Consider the following 20,116-nt stretch of genomic DNA (forward strand, 5'->3'; position numbering starts at 1 on the left):
GCCGGCAAGTTCCTGGGGGGCGGTTTGGGAGATCACCGGCAAGTCCCTGAGGAGCGGGATGTGCCTGTGAGGCGGTCGCCGGGAGGTCCGTGAGGGGTGGCTGGGCGAAGGGGGGGCGTCGCCGGCAAGTCCCTGAGGAGCAGGGGGTGTGTGTGTGGGGGAATCGCCGGCAGCTCCCTAAGGGGTGGGCTTGAGGGCGTCCTTGGCAGGCCCCCGAGGGAGGTTTGGGGGGGTCTTTGGCAACTCGCAGAGGGGCGGACTGGGGTAGCCGGCGAGCGCTCCCCGCGGCGGCGGCGCAGGCCGTGGCGGGCGGGAGGGGGAGGCGGCGGCGGCGGCGCTGAGGGAGACGCGGAGGCAGAGCCGGCCGCAGCGCTGCCGGAGCCCGAGGCCCTGCCCGCGGCCCCCGCCCGCCGCACGCACCTTCTGGCGGATTTGCCCGGACGTAGAGACTTTGCGGATGAGTTTCTGCGGGGAGCCTGGCTCCTGCTCCGGCTCGCTGTCCGACGATTCCTCCGCCGCGGCGCTGGCGGCGGCGGCGACCGCCCCGGCCTGGGGCTGCGCGGCGCCCGCCGCCGCCATGCTGCACGGTGCGGGGCGGCGCGGCCGGCGCCCCCTCCCGCCGCGCGCCGCGCTCTGCAGCCGCGCTCCCGCCCGTCCCGCTGCTACGGCGCCCCCTGGCGGCAGCCGCGCCCGATGGCGCAGGTCGGAGGGGAACGGCTGAGGCGAGGCGAGGCGAGGCGGGGCGGGGCGGGCCAGGCCGCCTTCCCCGGCCCGACCAACGGCCACTTCTCACCTCTCGTTGCGAACCGACAGGAGCCCGCCCACCGAGCATCGTTCACGCTGGCCTCTGCTCGGTCCGAGCACCCCCGTGGCTGTTTGGGGCCGGAGAAAAGGTGTTCAGCTCAGACCGTTTTGATGAGGTGAGCCCAAAAGCCTGAATCTCGGCCCCAATTCTTAGGGTTGCTTCCAGCACTCCAATTGTTCCACTGGATTTAATAAAATACTGTAGGTAAATCCTGGGGATCCTCCTCCCCCGAGGTAAGACCTGTTGTACCAACCTCCTGCACAAAAGGGTACTTTACCCCTGCTCCATCTTACATATGGGTTTGCTGCTCCCTCAGCACCAAAGCAGGCTCCTGCTGCCAAACACCACTTTATTTTTCAGTACAGAAATGCTCTTGCCTGACTCGGCCTTTTCCCACGCCATTCCTCATGGGCTCTGTTAGCGTGAGGTAACTCAGCCCTGAAGCACTTGTTTCTCTAATGCCCCATTAGCTGCAGCTACAGGACAGTGCAGAGTGTTTCAGCTGGGATTTCATGAAGATGTACGAGGGGAAAGCATTTGTCATCAAACCATAGGCCTGTCAGCAGACAGCTAAAGTACAGAGGCCACATATTTGATAAAAGGTCTGTTCAAAAGCAGCAGTTTCAGAGGTGCTATCGCTACCAGAGCGCATCCCTCTCCTGGAGCTGGCAGGCTTTCTATAAATGGAGTCCCACCACATCAAAGGCACAGGGTCAGGAAATTGGATCACTCTTCCCCCAGCTGAAAATATGACTAGCAGGCTACAGGTCTGACTTGGTGGAAGATCAACGTAACATCAGAACCAGAAGAAAGGAAAGACAAAAGGCAAAGAGTTCCAGCTGGAGACTTCTTTTCTGCTGACTGAAGGGCAAGGAATGGGAGCTGAAGGAACCAGCAGAAAGCGCTCGCTCTCTGAGCAAATGAGCAAACGTCCAGCACGGGCTAAACAAATGGTCAATGTCTGAAAGTGCTTTCCTAAGCCCAGGCAAATGAACAGATTTAATAACTATTTTTACTCCTCCCCACTGCACAGCACAGTGCACTGTGATTGTTAAACAGCTTAGAGAAGTAATCACCGCAGATGAATTTGAGGCAGTGAGAGAGGCACCTCACAAGGTTGACATATAAGGAAAAAAAAAAAAAGGAATCCAGCCTCTAAGTTTGCTTACAGGTCCAGTAGCGAGGAACACTGAAGGAAACACCTCTGCGGAAGAAGCTGCACTTTGAAGCGAGACTGGAAAACTGTCCCCCCTCCTCCTCTTAGCATCTTTAAATGATTTCCTGAATACTAGCTCTCTGAGACCAGCATATTTGCTATCAGCAATTTGCTCAACCTTACTGTATCAGTGTGTTCTTCCTGAGCCACCAAAAAATTAGTAATAAAAATACCAGGGCAATCATTAGAAAAGCCTTCCCAGAAATCCAGGTGCAAATGCCTAACTCTCCCCCAAATCCAAAGTTGAAATCACACAGAAATTAGTGACCATGAACACCTGAAAACAGCCACAGGGTTTCTTTAGCAGCAAAGCACACAATGCTTAGAAAGAGCAGAGCAAGCATACTGACTCTTGCAATTTCATCTAAGGTGAGACAGCTGTGACTAATGTAGCTAAACACACTGACAGGTGGTATTAGGCTAGAGCACTGATGGAACTGTGAAATCAGCTGTGGTCTTAATTCACTGATTTCAGCATCTTAATCAAGACAGTTTACAGAAGCAAAACAGGAGAAGGCTTTACTTTTAACCCAACCTATTTGTAAGTGTTAGAGGCCATATATAAAGCTGTTTGCTTAAAGCCTTTGGACCATCTGTAAAAGTAGGGCATGTAACCGTGATGGTGTCAATAAGAAAAAACAAACAAACAAGCCTCTGCCCAAAAAAGTGAGGCCTGTATATAGAACAATTCTGCAGAAATGCCAGAGCACAGCCCACGCTTTTCTCCAAAGCATGGCGCTTTGTTACAGTGATCAGTAGTAACCTAAGCCAGAGAGTGGGCAAGCTTGGTTTGCACAGCCTCTGCAGTCTGAAGCAGGATGGAGGTGCAACGCGCTTACAGCAGGCTTTCACCAGGAGTCCCACTCCCACTGGGAGGAAAGGGACATCTCAAAAATGTCTCACTCATTTTCTTCTCTGTTAAAAGCACATCGTTGTTAACCAAGATGTAAGTGAGAAGCTCTTAATGCCATTTTCTGGTGTGTAGAGTGGGAAACACAAGTTTATATTAATAAATGTAGGCCCTGCATTCAGACTTTCCAGGAGAATTTAAACCAGAGACATTGAAAAGCAGATTTAGAGTAAAAATGAGAAAAAGAATACACCAGTCATTTTACATGCAAAATGTAATTAGCTGATGCAACTCACTTCAGCCAAAATATAAGTGAGATTCAGGAAAGGATTAGACATTTACATGGATAATGAGAATATCCAGATCAACAAGAGAGAACAAAGTTTACAGAATACAATCTCATTTCTTACAGCATAAACCAACCTCTGGCAGATGGATGTTGGAAAAGGCTCCTCAGGGCAGGCTGCCCCATAATTTCCTCCTTAATTTTACTGCACCCACTTTTGAAGCACTGTTGCATACAGGAAATTAGATTAAATATAGGATCAGTCTGGACTAGCAGTTCTCTATATATAGGGAGCTTTGTTAAGGAATTCATGGACAGTGCACATTTCTTTCATCTTTAATATTGTTAAGAATATTGCTAGAAAGCTAACACTGTATCTCAGCATTATAGTTGCTGTGGAAGATGACTTACAAGACATTTAATGGTACAGAAAGTGGACATAAGCTACACAGGGGGACAGTGCAAGCACTGAGAATATTCACTAGATAAGCTCAGTAAAGCATAAATGCAAAAGCAACCAAAAGGAAATAAAATCAGTTTTGTACAGTCCGCTGAGAAACTTCAATGAATCACCAAAGGCTGCAAGCCAGCCTTTCAGACTAGGACTTTGTTCACTAGCATTTCAAAGTCAGAGACACTTTGACACTGAGTAAGTCTAGGCAGGCTGCACAAACCATCATTTAAGCTCTCATCAGTGGTGAAAACAACCAACCTTTTTATTAGGTAGCCCTGAAAGCAGAAGTCATGGCATGGCAGCCTTCCTGTCCTCCTCTGGTAGCTCGAGTAAGCATCAGGTTTTGAGTTTGCTACTTTCTTCTAGAGCTGAAATTTTTCATAAGCAATAGAGATTAATGATTTCAGGTCCACTGATCTCAGGGTTGATCCCTGAAAAACCATGCATGCACTGAGAACATGCAGTTCACTAGAAGCCTAGGTCCTAAATTTCTAATTGATGCCAGACTACATAGCTTCTCTGGCAGCTTGTTCTTTTAGTCACTCATCAGTTGAGGACATATTCTTGTCTTCATCATCAAGCATATCTTTTAGTTGTTGACGAGCAAACTCCTCAAATACCAGCTCTGCTTCACTGAAATGGAAGAAACACAGGTCTTTCAAAATGATGTTAACAATTTTTTTTATACCAGCAGACTAAAGGCAACACATAGAAGGAAGAAGAGAAGCCCGGAGCAGACTCTGGTAATGTTTCCTTTATCTTCAAAGGGATTTGGATCACATTCCCACAGGCACCATCTTCACTGGTGGTATTCTAGCTAGTATGAAAAGCAGTTGATTGAGCAAGTCAGGACACAAACTGTGGAGGTTTTCATCTGTACTGAATCATCTCCATTCCAGCTAAATATTTATCAGCTAGCTGAATAGTCTGCAGCCTGAAAGGGTCTTTGTCTAGAAATAAAATGTGAAACTTTCATCCTTATTCCTGCTGTACTAAAATAGGGGCACATGGTCAAACGTATCAAGTTCCTGAAACTTAGAGCTACAGAGCACAACTGACCACAAACACATCCCTCCATCAACTGTGAGGCAAAACATGTTCTCTTAAACTAGTTTCACATGGTCAGTCATTACTGTTCAACTGCTAGCAGTAATTTGTCAAGCCACAGTAACTTACTCACTTTGGATTTAAGCTTGTACTCTGTGAACCCTGTAGATTTTTGTACAATTTTGAGGAGTTTTCAAAAAGTCAATGCACAACTGCAGCTAGAATGTGAAATATCATTAAAATAAACTTACTCATCCTTCCCTGCAGTCATCAGCATGCAGTAAAGGAGGAAAAAAGACACACCAAGTAGTTAGAACAGTGGATGCTAAAACCAGCAAAAATTTATAAACTGACAAGACCAAACAGTGACAAGCAGTAGGATTTGCAGCAATACAAGGAGAATTCCAGAAAGTCTCAAAATGTGTGTACATGCACCTGATGAAGCAAAACTTGATCTCCCAAATGGAAAAGCACTCTAGCAGTGTTGCCCAAGACATCAGAAGGGCTGAGAAACAAAGACAGATTTTCCCATTTATGCTTGCTAGCGGTCACAGCTGTGAGAGACATCTGTGCACACACTTCCACTCAGAGATGACAGTACTTGCGTGACATGATGTTAGTCTTAATTGGTCTGTCACTGTAATTTAAGTAGTCAGCTGATGAGAAGACAATGTTCTTGTTCAATAAACATGAAGGTACTAAAATCAAACGAGGTCAGAATACCGAAAGGCCTAGGTGGTCTCTCATTAGATAGTTTATGCACTTGAGGCAATACTCCCAATTTCATCCTTGCCTAAATATAATCCTCAGACCTTTGGCACTTGTGTTTCTTTAATAGGATCTTTGCTAACCACACTGTAATGAATTCTGCTTGCTAGCAGGATTCCTTGGAAGCTGTTTCAGCACAGCCTAAAACAAGCAGAACAGACTGTGATGAAATGGGAGCTGGGATTTTTTTGTTCTCACAGTTACTTTAGCTTTAGCAAGTAACAGTTACTTCACTAGCTTAATTCTCATGAGTCTAAGTCAGGGAGCAAAGCACACCTAGGCCATCGTTCTACAGAAGTCATCAGGGATGCTTCAGTGACTGGATAACTCGCTACCTGGAGAATTCCAATGCACACTGAAATCAAGGGCAACAAGTGGAGACTAGCACTGCTGGAAAAGTCAGCATTAAAAGTGTGCCAAATGGGGCCACTCTAGCCAAAATGCCTCAAAGGATGGCTCATGTAAAGACATTCATGATGGTGTCTATCCAGACTTGGAAAGGATGGTTTCCTCTACTCACAGAAGCCAAGATGAAGTCTGGAAAGTCTCAGGGCATGCATGCTTGATTGAAATGGATTTAAAATGAAATATTTAGAACTTTAAAAATTTCCAACACATAGAGCATCATTCTCATTTCATTTTTCCTCCAATTTTTATTCTTTAAATAGTCTGCTCTCTTTCCCCTCTTTGAAGTACATTCATTACTATGGGAACAGTGACATACATCAATGATGTGGGTGAAGCTGAGTGATACCCACCAATGCAGTTTGAAGCCAATTTTACAAAATGGGTTAAGGGAGGAAAAATAGGTAGCGTTTCAATTGGGCATATACTTTACTGTCAGATAAACGTTTATTGAATCAATAGATAGTGTGGCAGTAGAGTAATGCTTATCATATACCTCAGATGTAAGATTACATTCAAAGATGCACTACTTTACCTTCATGGTATGCTACCTTGGTTAGCATACCAAGGCTGCTATGCTAACATGTAGTTTGTTAAATGGTTACATTAGCACCCTAGCAGGAGTTAGGCCCACTCCACATAGTTACCTTGCTGTCCTGCAGCTTATTTAACATTATAACATTGAATGATTCTCAGGAAGCTGAAAATGAGTAGACTTTTTCTTTTTTTTTTTAACTGGCATCCCAGCAATTGTTTTGAGGGTTGGGATAGGAGGGGGCTGTGTTCAAGGATCAACGAGGCTCCAAAATGTCATCATACTCTCTGCAGAGGGTTTTCTGTAAGCTTTTATTATGCAGCCACAGAAATGATTCCATATAATTAAAGTTGTGGCATATGGTAATTTTCATTATAAGCTTGCTTTTAACCTCTCTTAACTTTATTGGGGGGGGGGGGGGGAGTAGGCTGTGTTATTTTTCAAGACATTAAAGTGCTTAAAAAATTCACTAATTTCTGAAAGTTACACTGCCAATACAGGGCAGGTATAGCTTTAATATTAAAGGGACAAAGCATTTATGGGTTTCTTGAAACCAGCCCTTTCATGCAAGTTTAACAAAGGAGCAGATAAATGACCATTTGTTGAACAACAGACAAAACAAGGGCCAGTGTCCAAGACATAGGGCCACAAAACATAAAACATCAGGAGAAGGGCAGGAAAACCCCAGACGGAAGAACTCATGCTGAGACCATAGCCTTGAGAAAAACCCAGCAGGAGCTTCTGGGCTATCTGCTGACTGGGAAAGGTCTTGGAAGCATGAAGAGACAAAACCCAGTTTGAATCTATCTTTAAAAGAAAGAGATCTCCATTTTTGTCAACAGGTGGAAAAGAGAGACTGCCAATGCAACAGGAGCTGCTTCGCCTAAAAATAACCACCTGTGAACCACATGGGTCCAAAAACAGTTGCAAAACCAGCACACATGAAACATGCAAATGCTGGCCTACAAGAGGTCCAAGACAGGGAAGCTATAAACAAACATGGGAAAGGAAAGGTAGCAAGCCGTTCCTTTTCTGTCTCCTCCAGGCACAGAAAAGAGCAATCTGCAATAGCCGTGGACTCCAACAGACCTGCTTTTTACTGAGTGATGAATGCTTCAGAGCTCACTCACAGACAAATAAAAAGGGCAAAGCAATCTGCTGTGAAATAAAGCACACAGCAGTTGATCACACTTGCCCCAGTTTGGCCCTAAAAAAATAAAATTATGTTCTTGAGAACCGTATTTTCTGAGGTTCTCTACACTCAAATCAGCCCTGCATGATTAAATATACTGATGCTACACATGTTTTATTTACTTTTGCCATAAATCACCTTGGGTAGAGAAGGGAAAAGGATATTACTCCACTGCAAGGAATAAATCATAGTATGTGGCATTTTTTAATCCCACTTTAGCTTTGACTCTAGAAGATGGTTGCTTTGACTTCTTTCCTTTCTCACAGCTGTGTTCTAAGATGAAGTGACAGTCAAGTAAGCAGGGAGGTGCAATAGGCAAACTGGTTACTACTGACTCATCAGTAAAAACAAAAGGGAATGGAAAAAGAAGATAAAGAGTGATCTCAAAATTCCTTATGCATGCACCCATGCCTACACCCACTGCAGAGGCTGCCGAACAAGCCAGCAAAGAAAAATTCTATCTTGTGGGGCCTTTGAGAGTCTAAACGCTGTTTGTTGAAGCTCCATCTCTGCAATTAAGTCTTGATTCTCTTGATTCCAAATTAGATGTTATTTCACTAATGAAACACATCTTATTTCTCAGAGTTTATGAACAAAGGTGGTAGAATAAAAATTTAAAAAGCATGAACTCACAATTCGGAAAAGTGATTAGCCACAGAGCATGGAAAACTACCAGCCAATAAAGCCAGAAGAGCTTTAGTTTACCAGCTTCATATGGAAGGCTGTTTTATTCCCTGTAATGAGCTCAGACACCACATTCCAGCACAGTTTTCAAGTCAGCTATGCAGGCTTCAGAGGAATCTTCTGTTGTGTTACAGTATCTTTTTTTAAGAGAAAGCATTTATTTCTCAAGTTAACCATTTGTAGGGCTTTCCCATGGGATAAGTTAAATACAGTTAACCTGTATGTTTTTTCAGTTTGTAAGAAACTCACAATTTCCATCTGTACAAAATACATGAACCATAGCTGTCTTCTGACAGCAACTCCTAGAAGACTTTGATGTAGCAAACAATACGTGGGCTGTGCCTTTGGTAAGAGGATGTGTTGGGGGAAGTGATCTGAGAAATATTGCAGTTCTCCATTTCCCTTGTAAAGTCTTCTGCCCACATCCTTTTGAGTGTACTATATAAAGGAGTGTATCAGCCATCCTTTGAAGTGATCCTAGAAGGGAGAACTGACTGACTTCCATTTTTCCTCATATTACAAATGCTTCTGCCAGAATTATCTGCCTGAAGCGTAAGTAATAAAAAGGGGCTGCAGCATTATTAACACCAAAAAATGTCATGTAAAAAAATTCACACTATTCTAAAAATGTAAAATTCTTTACAGTTGCCTAAGCCTTTGGACGATCCTTGTTTGAAGTTTTCAAGCTTTTCTCTGTGTCCCTGAAAGCTCCAGATTTTGCAGCCCTGAGCTGCCCCACCAGCACCTCTGCCCTGCGAGGCTCCCTCACGGACACTAGATGGCCCTCATCAGACACCGCTCCTGGGGCCACTGGTGCCAGTCACAGCCCCTCAACAAGTTCCTGGGCAGGGGGATTGCTGCAGGAGAGTCTGAGGGAAATGCTTCAGTATGCACAAGCTACCAGAAGAGACAGAAGACCCTTGCCAAAGTGGCTCTCGCACAATGAGTCACCCATCTGAGATCGTGACCAAGTATGCAGTGTTTTGCTGGCAGAGCTTCGCTGGCCTGCAGCATGAAAGGGAAACCCACAGCATGGGCACAGCTATGCCAACAAAAGTATTTGATTCACAGCAGCTTCTCCAAGGTGATCCAACCTTATTAGTCCTATGGACCAACCCTGAGGACCCGATTTCCACCTCACAGGCCAGCCAGAGGCAGCTTTGGGCTGCATGCTGCTGTGGGGTGTCCTGTGCTGCTACTCAGTGATGTGGCTGCCTCCTGTGTGGCTACAGCAGAAAGGCGGTGAGAGGGGAGTAGGCCTCGTGGATTTGTCCTGAAGGTGCTTCCTAGACTCACTGCACTACTCTGATGGGGGTGTAACATGCACAAAAAACTTCTCCTATGAGCATGTTCTGTGTCTGTGCTGAGAGGCCCTGCTGGCACAGCTCACAGCAGGGGTTTCTCCCAGTGGAAATGAGAGTTTCCTATGGTGCAATTCTCAAGAGGAGTGAAGAAACCTACCTTTGCCCACTCCAGCACATCTATAATTAGCAAATACTGATTCCCAACCAGAGCAACTGAGTGTAGAGAATATCACCAGACTCTCTTCTCATCACTCACATTTGATTCCTCCAACAATTTCACACAATAAAGACTGAAGTCACCCCTCTCTAATGCTGCCAGTATAGAACATGGCATCTATCTGGGGATAACTCCTTTCATAGCCTCCTCCATCTTCTTCCAGTGGTCGTGTTCTTATATATAGCAACTTTAGGTAAGTTTGGGCCCAAAGAAAAAAGAAAGAAAAAGAAAAGCAGTGCAGAAGCAGCCATGGGTTTCTGTTTGAAGCCGATGCAACTTTGTCTAAGTACAGAGGTCAGGACAAGATGACTCATCATCTTGACAAGCTCCAACATCGAAAAGCTGACATAATGTTTTGTGTTCAATAGCTGCTTCAGATGCTGTACAGGAGCTCCTGATTTAGTGCAAGCACCTTGCAGTTTCTGTACATTCACTATTAGAGCCAGCCAGGGCCTGAGGAAGTGGGAGGAGAACACAGATGCTCAAGACAGCCTGCAGTTTTGGCATCTGATCCCAAGCCTCGACATGCCTGGGGATGGCTAGCTCCTTACACTGCTTTAAAGTTCACACACACTTCAGTTCACTTTAGCGAACTAAAGTTCACACACACTTCCATTTACTGACCTGACTCTGAAGAGACATTCCTCTCAGATACCCACTGAACATGAAGGCCACATCACAGACACTGTGGCCAATGCCACATGAAGATAACGGGGACTCTAAATCATGAAGAGTTTTAATCACCTCTGAACTTTGCTTAAAAGTGTTTTGCTTTTTACAATGCTCATGTGTCTTAGGTGTTTTCTGTGGCAGATTCTTGTTTGCTATATTGGAATCCAGCTGGGAATTGTTGACAGCTTCATTCAGGACATTTTGCACAGTAGTCATGAGACTTAACTGTGCAGTGCTTCCTCAAGCCCCTGTGCTTTGAGCTGTGATTCTATTGATGAAAGACAAAAAGGGAACATGACCCATTTTCACCTTCTCCCATCTCAGCATCCCTTCTTCTCCCTGTTATTTTATGCCTTGAGGTTGAGATATATATACACACATGCATATACATATACACACGCACAGAGCAGCCCCCATACTGGAGTATTGTAGACTCTCTAAAGGCTTCCTGTAGAACAAATCACTATAAGCCTTGCAATGGTAAGATGTCACATGAGTCTGTTACTGAAGAAAGGCAAAAAACAGGCATAACTGACCTGCTGGGTTCTTCTCCTCAGGTTTGGGGTGCATGAGACGAAACGGCAGCTCTGTGCCCACTTCACTTTGGGGAGAAGAGAGAATGCATCAGATTCACAGCTCCATTCATGCCTGGTTCAGTCCCCTTCCCACCTCAGGCCAGCCCAAGCCCTGAACTCCAGATTCACTCATTCTTTCATCTTTTTCTAATCATAATTTTCCCCTCAAAAAGACTTAAACTCTGATTTCTCCACAAACATCCCAGGCATATCCACTTTAATAAACTGGGTTCATTATGTGCTGAATATACTTGCATGTACACAAAATCAGAAATATTTTTGTAATTGCTTCATTTTCACAGCTGAATGCCCAGAATTCTTATTTCTATCAGCTTAAGGGATAGGGTTTTTTTTAGGGAGGTGGGCAAGGGAATAGGGAAGAGGGTAAAAAGACAAATTAACAACTACGACTGCATGGTCTGAAAAGGAAGATGACATTTACCTGGAGGTGAGGTCTCCCAGCATGCTACAGAAGAAAACAAGGAGAAAAAACACAAGCACATTTAATGCCTTTCCATTCCGGTGCTCTACCAAATGCTGTTTTATTGATGGAGTATTGAAATCAGCTTCCTCATATACTCTTCTCTACTTGCCACAAAGCATAACATCCAAATAAACTTGTTTTTGAAAAAGGTAATTTTCATTTTTCATGTCCTTCCCATGGAGAAAGAGTCTAGGTTTTTGAACTCTTAACCAAGCGTTGGGCATGGCTCTTTTTCTGAGAGCCAAAGGACATAGGCAATTGGAGGACCACAGAAGGCAGCAGTCATTTTATCACACTTTAGGCAAATGATTGACTCATTTTTATACTAGAAAGAAGGACAGATGAATGAAATACAAATGTAAACAGTGACTATCACCAACAGAGTTATCCTTGTCCTCTTTTGCACTGTATGCTGGGAACTAGCTCATGTTGATAACACCAGCTTCATCCAGAAAGCTGGCTCAGTACAGAACCTGAGCTACAGTATTTATAACTTTCAGGCAGGTGTCTCTACCTTCTGCTCTGGGAGAACAAGAATGCCAACATAAAGTCTCACACAAAGTTTCACTTCAGTTCTCACAAAATAAGTTATGGCTTTGAAACAAAAAAATTGCAATGCAAACCAGAGGTTCATACTTCAGCCATAAAGTCATATGGTATCTAAGGAAGGTAATCCAACCTCTCTGGCTCAGGACAAGTTCTTTGGATAGGCCAAGACTGATTTCCAGGCAGTTTATGCTTTAGAGGGAGCCTTATGTCCTACAACATGTGCCCCTTCTCTTAGGGTGGACTGTCCTGCCCTCTCCCCACTCATCAATGAAATACACACACTCCCCTCTCTTAACTCTATGCACATGTAGCAAAAAGTCTGTTATTCTTACCCTGGAACAGTGAGCTTCACTTTGACCTTGTAGGAAACCAGAATCCCCATCACTGTCTTGTCTATTCCATCCTTAATACTACCAGAGAAAACAGACAGCAGTGTTAGGCAATGTAGCAGCAGAGCTATATATGGCTGGAGCAAGAACTAGCTGAACATCTATTCTCCTGAAAGTGATAGAGCAGACAAGCGTAGGGACAGCTAATACCTCTCCAGATCTGTGATCACTATTTACCCTGAATGAATATGATAGGCTAAGTCACACAACTTACATCTACCCATCTGGACACACGTTTACAGGTACAAACTCCTGATACAAGTCTCTCCTCCATCCTCCCCTCTTCTTTATAACCCTCCACTAGCTAAGACCTTTTAAAACTCTACTCACAGGGTACTAGACGCCAAGTTGGTGTCCTCATCCTTTAGCTTTCCATCCAGAGCTATTTCCCGGGTCTCCCGGTTATTTGCTAGCAAGGGCAAAAGCGTCAGTGTCTTGGTCAGGCTACTGTTTGGCTGCACCTTTTCCCTGCAAATAAGCAGCAGGTAAGAGAAGGAAAGTGATACACACTCCGATTTGTGTTATGCACCCAACCAAGAGAATTTCAGAACAGATTACAAAGCCATCCAAAAGATGTGGAATTTATCTATCCAAATTTAGTTGTCTACAATGCAGATGTCTACATCTAAACTAGTCAGAAAAATTCCCTTTATAATCAGCAGAGAGGAACAAGCACTTGCAGAAAATTATTAATTTCACATTAAGGCAGACTTCTAAAGTAGGTCAAACTATGCTGCAGACCTCTAAATTTGGACAAAATAAATCCTAGTTTGGAAGACCAGTACTCAATGGAAAACATGTCCCTAAGCTACAGAGCAAAAAGCCCCAGAAAAATATAAAATGTCTGGGTGTGTCCAACCCTCCTCACAAAGCAAAGTTCAATGCTGCACTGCCAATGCAGTGCAGTGCAAGAGAGCAAGTGATTCTCCACACTGTCAGTAGGCTCAAGGGTTTCATGGGCTTTCCAAGGCCAGAAGAAACCAAATGGAATGGTGTGAAAAAGACTGACCTCAAGCTACAGCATCCATGACTTCCACTCAAACAGCAGCACCTTTCAGAAAAATGTTGCATCTCTATTTAAAGATTTCAAGCAATGGGGAGCCTTCCACAGCCCCCGTTAAGTTTTTCTAGTGAGTAATTACACTTCAAACAAACCCCCTCTTCTGCAACCTTCCTCTGTTCTCTGAAAAAAGATGCAGGCTACCTGCTGGCTATGAGAAAAGGAGACCAGCTGCATCCAGAGAGTAGAGGTGGTGTGGGAGACACACACGAGGTGAGAGGAGAGAGCACTGTAACAGCAGACAACTGGAAGACTATAGCTAGGAGTACATCCCATTACTGAGGAGGAGGGTAATTAAAAGGGTGTGAAGGAGCAAGAAGGGATAAGCAGAGCATTCACTCACTGTGCTTCCTCAGCAGCTACCACCTTCGTATAGTAGTCACTGGAGTACAAAACCACATTAGCAACCTGCTCCACTGAGTGAGAAGGGAGAAAGCAGACAATCAGTTGTGCGTATGCATCAGAAACAACATAGCTGCCTCCCTGCCCCTGAGTCTCAGGAATGGAAGACATGATGAGGACAGCAGGAAAACCCATCCATTTAGAGCCTGAAGGGACCACCAGGTCAGACAGCCTGACCTGGATAGAGGCCAACAGCACACAAATGGGCGAAGACTCTCTTCCCTGAAAGGCATCCAGCCTTGATTTGGAGATGACAAAAAGTCAATAACCCACTATTTCCCCTGGGAGCCTGCTCTTTCAGTTATAAAGATCTCACTCTTCTTCTCTAAGAATGTCTGCTTTTATCTCTGGTCACTGGTATCTCTTGTGTATCTATAGCCAAAGCATTTTCATTCAGGAGACACAATCATCAAGCAGGCTGGATACCAAACTGCAGTCAAGAGCCTGTGATAATAAATGGCTTATATTCTCCAATCAAACACCAAAAAAAAGTAGGGTAATTCTGACTGAAACACTGATGAGGAGACAATCTGGGGATCAACAAGGTCTTTTTAAGCCTGACAGAGGCGTGTCAGCTTAAAAATATTTGGGAATCACTAGATAGTGCATCCAAGACCAGCACTGAATTGGCTTTCTCTAATATAGAGTTGTGTAAAAACCTCAGCAACTTCATTCCTTCCTTGCCTTCCCTTCTCTTTCTCATCCTTTGTGTCTCAGACTGTATTCCACAGGCCCAAGTGCAATGGGTCTTGTGGGATGAAAACATGCAGTACCACAAATAAAACAGGCACAGTACTGAAAATCCTCTGAAAGTCAGCCCCTGCCCTCAGCTTCCTCAGGAGGAATTACACCATCACTGGCAGAGCAGCTGTTTCTCACATTGCCAGGTGTTTCTGAAAACCCAGGCAAAACTGTATGCAACCTAGGCATATTCACAGTTAGCAGGAGCATCACACTGAAAGGGGAGCCCTTCCCACCAGCCTCCCAAAAGAGGTGGATTTTTCCCCTTGCCTGCTGCAGGTGCCAGACCCTTTCTGTTTACTAGAGGGGACATACTGGTTTCTGAAATTAAGCCATACAAGTAACCATGAGAGTCAGGAAAAAGGCTGCAGTGTTTCACTTGATGAACAGCAAAGAAACAGGAACAGACAGGGTGGAGGGACAAATTCCTGACTTATCCCACACTGCCTGCTTAAGCTGTTGCAAGCACTAAATTCTGGCTCCCTTTCAGCCCTCCCACCATTCAGTCTTCTAGCCCTCAAAGAATCCCAAGCAACAGTGAAAACATACCCTGGACTTTGATCTTCTTCACAGTTTTCTCTGTGCTGTTGTTGACAGTGATAGTGACTGGAATGGGCTCGCCATGGTAGTACACCTAGAAGGAATTTGATGCTCAGAAATCCAGCTAGGAGGCTTCTCCCAAGCCCTAAACCCCTCTAGTCCCCCCACATTAAATCTCCTCACAGAGGCCATATAAGGCAAGATGACCCTTCCTTCAGTGACTATCTAGCCTCAAATGCATCTTGTAATGGGGTCTCAGCCTCCCCTAACAGTAGCTACTGACAGAAGTTACATTAGAGCCCTTGAGTGCTGGGCCAAGGCAGTCTCAGCTGAGACCATCTCGGTAACACACGAAGCAGCTGCTTTGGGCAGCAAAATGCATATTGGCATGCCAATACTGTGATGTCCACAGCCCTGGGGCAAACTCCTCACCTCTTTACTGAGGCAAGCTTTCAAGTGTAACGGCTTGTTGGACATGAAGAACTGCCAGGTGGTCTCCGCACAAGGTTGGGGTCCTGGCTTTTCTGGAGCATATTGCACCTTACGGATCAGCAGACGTGCAGAGTTCCTGGGAATCAGCAGAGGACAACATGGTGGTACTTCATGCTTGGCAGAGGCAGGAGTTCTGCATTCACATGTGCTTACACCCAAGAAGCCCAATGACAAGAGGGGCAAATCTGAACAATCAACCAAGGTGCATTACTGAACCACCCACCCCCTTTAAGAAGGGCAAAGCTGAAGACACACACATGTTCTGTTACCTCTTATGAATTCTCTCTTCCACATTCTCTGTTGAGAAAGCTTTCACCTCAAAGTCCACCCCACAGCTCTGCCAGAGAGAGAGAAGACAGCTGTGAAACCAGCATCAGAAGCCAAGAACATCTGCAGATGTTTAAATATCTTTCTATACACCAGAAACTGGCAGATTCCTGCCAGCTGCAAATTATTCTGGCCTCCTACCATTACAAGAGAGATCCCTGCCAACTGATGTGGCAGCATCCACGTGTTCCATGCTGCTTCTGATAAAAGAGGCTTAGTTCCCAGCCTTCGACATCCCTACTCCTAAAAGGCTTTCTGTGAGAGCAGTGCTGTAGAGGTCACAGCACGCTACAGGTTATAAAACTAATCAGCCTGCAAGGCTCTCCAGTCCACCTTGGGTTTCTGAGCTGAATTTCTGAATGGCTTTGTAATGCCAATAACCTGACTTAGGGTCAACCTTCTTACTTCCTAACGTCTAAGGTCAACATCTAATGATCAGGCCAAGCTGACCTTTGTTTTAATGGGTTTATACTGCCATAGGACATCTGTGTGAGTCCCAGCTAACACTCTACAGAGCAATATGGGAGCTTTTGCTAGAATATCATTCCCTGGCAAAAACCACAGCTTATCCTTGTGGCACTGGCTTCCACAACCTGCATCCCACCTTGCCTGGTTGTTAGTCTAGCTCAGCTGTTCAAAGAAGTGTCCAGTGAAGTATAAAAGGAATATTTTAAATCATGTCAGAAACCTTGCAGAACTTCTCATTATCTGGTGACTTCTACTGCAGGGGTTTTGTTTTGTTTACACATGTGTGCAAGCCAGCCCTTCTCTGCATTTGTTTTAATTCAGAAGCAGGTCTTAACACATGCTATTTATAGTGATCTATGAGATTTTAGGCACTTGGTCTCCTTTTCTCTCACGTAGCCTGGGAGCTATAATCATCTTATGTGCAGCCAACCCACAAATCATGTGGTACCCTTAAGGAAACTACAAGCATTGCAGATTTAGTAGTCTTGCTGCTATTTGACTAGATTCCCTTTCTTATTTTGAGGACTTAAATTCCAAGTCTGTGACACACACTTGTAGCTCTTGTCAGGTTCCTGACATTTGTGGCGTAGCACAGTAAACCTCAGTATCACCTTATTCTACTCTCAAGCTAGTCAAATACATTCACGTGACTTTTTCCATATGACTTCCCTCAACGATGATAAGCACAAGTGTCCCATTGGTCTCACCTTATCAACATCACGAGGTGCAGGCTGCAGACAGACTGAACAAGGCAGGTAATCTGGAAACTGGGAGGAAGAAGAGAAAAATACCCCAAAGCAATATTACAAACGTTTCCAACTCTGCGATACTCTAACATAGCGGTCACAAAAAGTACTAAGCAATCCTGAAGACAACAGGTCACTCACTGTAATGTAGTAAACCTTTGAAGTTCTGGCTAAGATAGGGGCCTTAATATACTGGGCCTTACACTTGCCTTGTATGAAGAAGTCCCTCTCTTCCAAAAATACTTTAATAGCCAAGGAATGAGGGGAAAGAAAAAAAAAAAAAAAGTAAAACAAGTCCAGGCACATGAAGCACCTGGTTTAAAAATCAAAGAGAGCCCCAGAGGCATAGCTTAGCTGGAGCATCTGGCTCCCCATCCAAGATAATCAATATGGCTCACAGCAGTGCTCACTGTTCACAAGGGTTTGAAGCTTGAGCAAAGCATCTCTGTGTCAGAAACGCAACTAAGGCCATGAAGATCAGCCAGCCGCCAGCCAGTGTCCATTCGCTCCTGGCCTGGGCAGGGCCAGCAATTCCAGATGCCAACTGGGAAGGCTGCAGAGTAGCTCATGAAGACTGAGTGCTAACACCTCATTAGAGACTCCAACAGTTTGAAGATCACTAGATTGTATTTGAGTGGTTAATAACATTATGACAGGTACCAACCCATTTAGCAGAATCATTCAAAGACTTATTTGTTGCTATATCAGAGCATGTGCTTTTCAAACGTGGATCTTTCTAGGGAACGCTAAGGCAGACATGTCACTGACAGTACTGGAAGCATATCCTGTCAGAATCAGAATTTGGCAATGAGCTGTTATTTGTTGACAACATCCGATACAGAACTTTTCATCCGCTTGTTGATCCATAAAATTTTTAAAGAGAAAGGATTTGGCACTTCCTTTGTGAGCACTGGGACAATGGTATAAAGTATTCCAGCCCCTCAGGAATGGGGAAGACAAGGATATATGGGGATGTTGCTAGCATAAAGCCATTGCATGTTTCCTTGCCTTTTCAAGGAAAGCACTTTTCACATGCCGTTAGGATCTTCTTGCACTTTACCACTTAGGACGGTAAGAAAAAAAAATTGGTACACTGCCTGTCACTCAAAACTGGAACTTTGCATAACATGAATTCACTATTAATCCCTGTCTTCAGTCCATCACCGGGTCTCAGCAGCCTGGTAATAACAGACAAGGAGAAGAGGGTCAGAGGCTCTTAAGAGATATTTACCGTAAAGAAAAAGGGGTAAGCATTTTTCCCCAGCTTCTTTAGCAGAGATTCCTGCAAGTGGGAGAGAGACTCTGGCTTGTCAACAGGTGGGTACACTTGGACCCTAGAGAAGAACAGGTCCCGTCGGAAGGTGAGGCCAATCACATCAATGTCTTCCTGGCCATACCGGAAAGCACAGGTCAGGGACACATAAACTGTAAAGAAGCATATGACGGGTAAAGCATGCAGCAGGCTAACAATGCAGCCAGGATGGGATGTAAAATCCTCCTGCACTATAGAGTCAGGGAAACCGATTTCAACACTGTTGTATAACCCAGTAAGTATTCATACCATATGTAAGAACATACATTATGTTGAGTAAGAAACCCATTCACTGGGGAATAGAGTTACATTTGTACCCTTAAAACCATAAAAAAGGTTCTATCTGAGTATCTCACTTCAAAAGAGGACTAAATCTCTGAAACATGTTGCATAAAACCTCAAACCTTTTTTCCCCTTGATAATTGCAGGATCCACCAATACAACACCATCTGAAAGAAAGGAAAAAATAAAAAAGATTAACAGAGGATAATCAGGGTTGAGAGAGCAGGAAGGGCAGCACATATCCTTGTGGACTTACCTACAGGTTCCACGTTCCCTATGTTGTCAATGAAGTCCCGCTTTCCCAGGTAGATGGTCAGCTGTAGGGAGATGATGACATGGTTGAACTACAAAGTGTTGATGGTTGTGTGTTGGAGGGGGACATAGCAGAGAGCTATAAATCTTGTAGAGATCAGAACAATTCCCTTTAAAATGGAATGTTTATTTTTTTCCAGCAAACATGCAATCCCCACCAGACTCAACAGGATTATTCACATGCTTCAGGACATCAGAATTGAAAACCTGATGTAGACCAACTCCCAAAAGTACAAAATAAATACTTGTGCATGGGACAAAGAACCATAGATTTAAAGATTTTTGGTGCCATCAGGTTGGAAAGACAACAAATCAGCTTTGTTTTAAACATTTACCAGCAGGAGTACAACCCGGGAGGAGCGAGAGGCGAGTTGCCTTCCTCTTGCGTTATAATATATGAGAAGCTTGCCCTATAAACTCTGTTTACATCATCTCCTCAAACTTAGCACTAAATGCAGTTCATGGTCCTTCTTCAGAAAAAAATGAAGGGGACAGGAACGAGCTTTCTAATAAGTCTCCAGTCTGACTACAAGTAAAACTCATACTTACATAAACCCATTATTATGGTACTTACAGCTTTGTCACGGGTGCTTTTTTTGAAGATAACTTTTTTTTGAGGAGAACTAGCATTCTTCCCACTCATCCCCATCTTTTGAGACTCAGGGCAGCTCATGGTCAAAGATGGGTATGTGACTGTGGGTGAATGAAGCTTTTCTGCCCCAAAAGGTCCTGGGAAAGATGTCAGAAAAAAATAGGTGGATGAGATAAAAGTGGAATTATACTTGGCAGGTAAAGCAGTCTACTCCCATGTATAGTTTACCAAAGACTATTTCAATAGATACTCAGGCACAGCACAGAAGGTGGGTTTCTTTTCATTTTAGCAGTTCCTCATTAAAACAAACAAACAACATAACATCTATTTAAAAATAGCTTTTCAGAAACACTACAAAAGACCAAGAATTGTTTTTAATTCATATTAAAAAATTAGTAGACTAATAGAAA

At 44.3% G+C, this 20,116-nt stretch overlaps 2 protein-coding genes across 2 annotated transcripts in view; both read right to left on the reverse strand.

The window, feature by feature from the left end:
- The window catches only part of DGKD (diacylglycerol kinase delta), a 60,200-nt gene extending 59,587 nt beyond the window's left edge, over positions 1 to 613 (reverse strand). Inside the window, exon 1 of the mRNA XM_075507508.1 lies at positions 421 to 613. Coding sequence (XP_075363623.1) covers positions 421 to 579 — 159 coding nt within the window. The 5' untranslated portion in view covers positions 580 to 613. The remainder of the gene's footprint in view (positions 1 to 420) is intronic.
- Positions 614 to 3,477: 2,864 nt separating this feature from the next.
- On the reverse strand, positions 3,478 to 19,837 carry SAG (S-antigen visual arrestin). The gene is made up of 15 exons (XM_075507519.1): positions 19,689 to 19,837; positions 19,059 to 19,119; positions 18,925 to 18,969; positions 18,440 to 18,633; positions 17,170 to 17,229; positions 15,937 to 16,004; positions 15,608 to 15,743; positions 15,185 to 15,269; positions 13,836 to 13,908; positions 12,763 to 12,900; positions 12,376 to 12,453; positions 11,453 to 11,476; positions 10,972 to 11,036; positions 4,910 to 4,919; positions 3,478 to 4,244 (listed from the first exon to the last, which is right to left on the reverse strand). The coding sequence occupies exons 1-15, from the start codon at positions 19,785 to 19,787 to the stop codon at positions 4,151 to 4,153; spliced, it is 1,230 nt and encodes a 409-aa protein (XP_075363634.1). The 5' UTR covers positions 19,788 to 19,837; the 3' UTR covers positions 3,478 to 4,150.
- Positions 19,838 to 20,116: the final 279 nt, after the last annotated feature.

This window comes from Mycteria americana, chromosome 7 (assembly GCF_035582795.1).
Source record: "Mycteria americana isolate JAX WOST 10 ecotype Jacksonville Zoo and Gardens chromosome 7, USCA_MyAme_1.0, whole genome shotgun sequence".
Classification (NCBI taxonomy): Eukaryota; Metazoa; Chordata; class Aves; order Ciconiiformes; family Ciconiidae; genus Mycteria; species Mycteria americana.

What these genes read in the sequence shown, in the direction of transcription:
- SAG (XM_075507519.1), bottom strand. Translation starts at nt 19,787, where the DNA reads ATGAGCTGCCCTGAGTCTCAAAAGATGGGGATGAGTGGGAAGAATGCT. An exon ending in AGGGAACGTGGAACCTGTAG is followed by an intron (nt 18,970 to 19,058) that starts GTAAGTCCACAA and finishes CCTTTCTTTCAG; the next exon opens with ATGGTGTTGTATTGGTGGAT. An exon ending in GAAGAAGATCAAAGTCCAGG is followed by an intron (nt 13,909 to 15,184) that starts GTATGTTTTCAC and finishes CTTCTCACTCAG; the next exon opens with TGGAGCAGGTTGCTAATGTG.